Source organism: Globicephala melas, chromosome 1 (assembly GCF_963455315.2).
Source record: "Globicephala melas chromosome 1, mGloMel1.2, whole genome shotgun sequence".
Taxonomy (NCBI): Eukaryota; Metazoa; Chordata; class Mammalia; order Artiodactyla; family Delphinidae; genus Globicephala; species Globicephala melas.
In genome coordinates this window covers 31702905-31707695 of record NC_083314.1, presented here as the reverse complement: position 1 = coordinate 31707695, position 4791 = coordinate 31702905, and the positions used below count along the sequence as shown (strand labels likewise).

General features: G+C 52.7%; 1 protein-coding gene across 1 annotated transcript; it reads right to left on the bottom strand.

The window, feature by feature from the left end:
• Positions 1-926: 926 nt before the first annotated feature.
• On the bottom strand, positions 927-1856 carry LOC132593516 (metabotropic glutamate receptor 7-like). The gene has a single exon (XM_060285355.1). It carries the CDS (start codon positions 1521-1523, stop codon positions 945-947), a length of 579 nt encoding a protein of 192 aa, XP_060141338.1. The 5' UTR covers positions 1524-1856; the 3' UTR covers positions 927-944.
• Positions 1857-4791: the final 2935 nt, after the last annotated feature.

Here is a 4791-nt window from a genome sequence, read left to right as displayed (position 1 = left end):
CGATCCGCCGTCCTCGCATCTTCCGCCGTTGCCCGCCTGCACCCGGAGCTAGAGGACCGCCCGGCCTTGCTCAGCGCACCCTACTGCCTCCCTCCAGGCGCCTTCTTGTCTGGCTCTGAGAAGCGTCCTCAAAACCCAGGACTGGGGTTGGGGGCTGCGTTAGGGAGGTCGTGGGAAAGGATGGGCACAGGGTGAGTGCAGAAAAAGCGACTGTGTTTCGCAGTTAGCATGAGCTCACCTCCGGGCTCTGAGCTGGCAGGAGTAGAAAGCTGATCGCCCGGCTCCTGCCAGTGGCCGGATCGCAAAGGCAGTTTAGACGGTGCAAACAACTGCCCAGAGCAAATCACCTGGGGGCACGTCTGCCGGTGGCTTCTCCCCGCTTGAGGACAGTCCCCACGCCTTCCGCCCCATGCCCTCGCAGAGACAGGTTACAGGTCGGGAAATCCAACCCGAGCGAAATGGGCAATTCACGTCCAAATGTAGGTGAAGACCTAGCCTTCGGTTTAAGAACTGCCTCCCTAAGCTCTTCTCGAAATTTTCCAAGGCAGCTGCAGCTTGTCGGGCGGCTTGGGGCAGGGAAGCTGGGGAGTTGAGAAATGCCTAGTTTCTAGGCGTCTTCTCATCTTCCATATTCCTTGCGCCTAAGTGGCTCTCACAGGAGCCCGGCACTTTTACAAGCCTGTTTTGGAACCATATTTCACTCTAATGAAAACCCATTTAAATCATCACCTTGTTTTTCGGAGACTGTTTCTTGTCAATGGGGCCATAAATCCAGAATGTCAAGCCGAATGGAGTGGAGCGCGGACAGGGGAGAGATGGAAGGGAAATGAATCAAGCAGGGAAAGTACCTCCTCGGGTGAGGTGGGAGGGACTCGGCAGGATCTCCAGGGTGGAAATGACCGAAGGCTGACCAGACCCCGCACCCCTGGAGTCCAAGCCAGCCTTCAGGATAAAGAGCGCGGGGAGCTACGGCGCGCTCTGCCCCGGAGGGAGCGCCCCCCTACCTGGAAAAGCCTCAGGATGTTGGCTACCATGATGGAGACCGAACTCCCCGAAGCCCCAGTCACTCCAACTACTTTCTCGGGATTGACAAAAACCGGAGGCTCGCCGTTGGTGCAGCGCACTTCGGAGGTGTCCTTCTGGATGAGCGCCTGGACGAAAGTGAGCGACTGTTCGAGCGCATAAGTGTCCCTGGAACAAGTGTCCAGGATCCGCGCTCCCAGCGTCACGTTGGGCAGCAGGTTGGGATCGCTGTTGATCTGGTCCAGGGCGTAGAGCATCGCTTCCAGCCTGTGGATCCCGTTCTCCCTCTTGATGTCGCCGCAGGGCACTCCGCTGGGACCCTTCGCGTGCACCGGAAACAGCCCCCCGAGGGTGACGTCCCCCTCGATCCGAATGGAGTGCGGGGCGTACATCTCCTGGCCGCGAGCCGCCGCCGCCAGCGCGCACAGAAGCACCTCCAGCACGCAGCAGGGAAACTTCATCAAAGTCAGGGCGCGGAGCAGCTTCCCCAGCTGGACCATGCTGCTCCCGCGGCTGCGGTGGTGGCGGCGGCACTCGAGGGGACGGTGGCGGGCTCGCCGGAGTCCTGGCCCCTTGGGGTGAGCTCCTCCGGGAAAGCCCAGGGTCTCCTGCGGGCGAGGAGGGTAGGGGCGCCCGGGGAAGGGCAGCCGGCGAGGGTGGGGTGGGGGGTCCCGCGGCGCCTGCCAGCTTGGGGCGCCGTGCGCTCTTGGGTTCCCCGGCCAGCGCGCCGCGCTCGAGCTCGCGCTCGGTGGCTTGCAGCTCGAGCTCTCCAACAGCCCAGCACTGGGGAGAGAGCGAGGATGGCTATCGCTTTAAATGCGCGTTCGGCTCCCTCTCCTCCTCCGCCCACTCCCTCCCACCCTCGCTCGCTCTCAGGCTCTCCCCACCCTTCCCAGCGCCCACCCTCCCCAGCGTTTTGCATCATCACGCAGGGAGGGGCTGCGTGCTGAGGTAAGGGGGGAGGGAATGGGTGCGGCTGTGGGGGGGGGGAGTACCTCTGATTGGGAGTTTCGAGGTCCCCAGGGAATCTGGGGATTGCAGGTCGCAGGCGAAGGCTGAGCTCCTGCTTCGGTCTCACTGTAGCAGCCGCTCGCTCGCCCGCCTGCACCCACACGCACATTCTAGGCACAGGGTGGCATCAGCCCCGGACAGGGCGGTTCTAGCTGGGGCTGACTGCTTCCAACCCTGAGGTCCGGAGCCGGGGCTGTCAGCGCCGGGAGAATGCGAGGTAGTCGAAGGTGATGCCGCCAAGCATGAAGGGTAGTAGGGAGACCCCAGTCTCTACTGCTAATTCGTCTGTGCCAGTTTTTCCTAAGAAAAACACACATACACACAGGAGCCTGATTTATGACCTAAAGAACCTTTACGCAGAGACTTCTCCGGGGCCAGGCACTGGGCTAGCCTGTAGGGAAAGACGCCAACAAGAAATGCTGGGAATGGAAATGCATCTTTGGTCTTCAGGGGTTACTGTGGCCGGAGCCGGATGAAGTAACCCTGGTCTCCAGTAAATCTGTGGCGGATTCGCTCCTTTTCTTCCTTTCATCGCAAGAGATGGAACAACTGAGAACTCTGCAGAGCGCACTTTCTTCTCTGGCGCTGACAGGTGTAAGGCTCCCTCCTACCCATTTCCAGAGATGCTTTTGGGCTGATGTCAGGTTTCCTCGGGCAGGAAATAGCAAGAAAGAGGTGGCAGTAGGAGGAGCAGACAGAAATCTCCCCATCGATCCAGTGATCCAGTGATCCATTCTTCTTTTTTTTTTCTGGCTGAAGATTTGGGGGGCTTGGGGAGTGGGATCAGGATGCCAGAGCAGGTTGTAGTGCAGTTAGGAAGCTGTTTTTCAAAGGTGTCCCCTCCTGCAGGTCCAGCCCAAACTTGGCCCATTAAAGCAACAAGTGGCCCTAGTTCCTACACAAGGAAGGGCAATGTATCTGCCCTTGGTGCCCACGTGTACTGCTTATGGAGGTCTCTACTCTTGCTGAGCCTTTCTGTTGGAGTGCAGCGAAACTGTCTTATACAGAATTGAGGGCGCAGAGGAAACCAAAACAAGACTATACTTTCTGTTGTAATGTTAGTGTACTAAAGAAAAATGTCCTTGCACATAAACAAAACAACACACACACACACACACACACACACACGCACCTAAAAAGTCAGAAGTTGGGAAGTTGGTTGTCTCTTCCACCAACCACCTGTATGACCTTGGCACTTCTGTTCCTGTGCCTGAGTTTTACTTTGCCCATCTGTAAAATGATGACATTGAATTGAATGTTTTACAGGTTAACTTTTAACTTTCAAATCCTCTGTTGAAATAGGCCATGCACCTTTGGCCATGGTGTTCTTTTTAGACCAATATCCTTTGTTGCTTTATGTGTAGGGCACCCGTTTTTTGATACCCAAAAACACTTCAAACATTTCCTGGTACAGAGGATTTTATTTTTTTTCTTGTTGACCACCCATTTATCTTCCTTCTAGGGAGAGTCCAGTCCATCATTTTCTTTTCAGACATGCCCCTCCTCCAGGTTTCAATGCTTAAGGTTTGAGGAGGAAAAAAACCTTCTGGCTACAGTGTTCACGGAAGGGAATAGAGGCTAACAAGAGTTATGCAGGGCTAATCCCTGGACTTCTGCTGGAGTAACGAGGGTGATGACATAGCGTTACCACTGTCCAATAGACAATCCGTGCTGGAGTTAAAAGAAAAAGGAGCCTCCTTCCTCTAAATGCTTTATGTATATCTTTTGGACAATGTTACACTATTTGATTTTGTAAAAATATACCATTTTACTGCCATCTTCAAGAAAAGTGATGTAAAAACTATGCGAAGCTACCCCTGTATACAATGTGATCATCCGTCACTCATAGATGTGATGCCCTGCTATATAAGTGCACACCTTGTGCAACCTTATGCTGTGATGCGCCCGCCCCTTCCAGCCAGCCCTGGAGCTGCGAGCGTATAAGCCCGCAGCTGTGCCAGAAGCTCCCACATAAACAGGGAAATATTTGAATCCCTTAATGAGAGATACCAGAGAGGAGAAAAGGCAGAGAGAAGAAGGGGTGGGGAAGAGAGAGAGGGACCTGGTTAAAACACGTGAACTCCTGGATCCACATGTGCCTGAAAGATTGCCTCTTTTTTTTTCAATTATAGAGTATTTTATTTCTGTTGTTTGAAGTCAAAATATCCTCTTGTAACTCACCTATTCTGCTATTCAATACATTGGATCAAAAAGGCTGGAACAAGTGAAATAGATATCCTGTTAAGGCAGCATTAGCTAATTTGGAAAGGGGGAAAGAAGCAAAGCAATAGAAAGGCATCCTTGGGAACACAAATACTGTGATCCTAGTATTTAGGCATCAGTACCTCAGGCTATATTTGATAGAGACTGTATCCTTATTTAGTTTTTAATTTAAGGCTATTTAGTAGGCACTTGGTGCCAAAAAATATATTTGAAGAGCTGTGTTACAAGTAATAACACTTGATTTTTCACCTGCCCATGTGAAGATCTATGTTCTCCTCTTCCATTTCCAGGTCACAGCTTGCAATTGCTCAACAAATAGTTCTTGGCTGACTGTTGAATGTTGCCTTATTCTGTGTTCTCTCTTTGCTCTACTCATTCTCCCCAAACATCTGGCAGCAATCATTATCTTCTTTTTGTTGCAGTCATCTGTGTGCATGTTTTATTTCCCTTGCTAAGCTGGAAGATCCTTGAGGGTAAGGGGCTAGGTATTATAAGGGGCTAGGTATTATTTATCTTTTTACCTCGGACAATGTT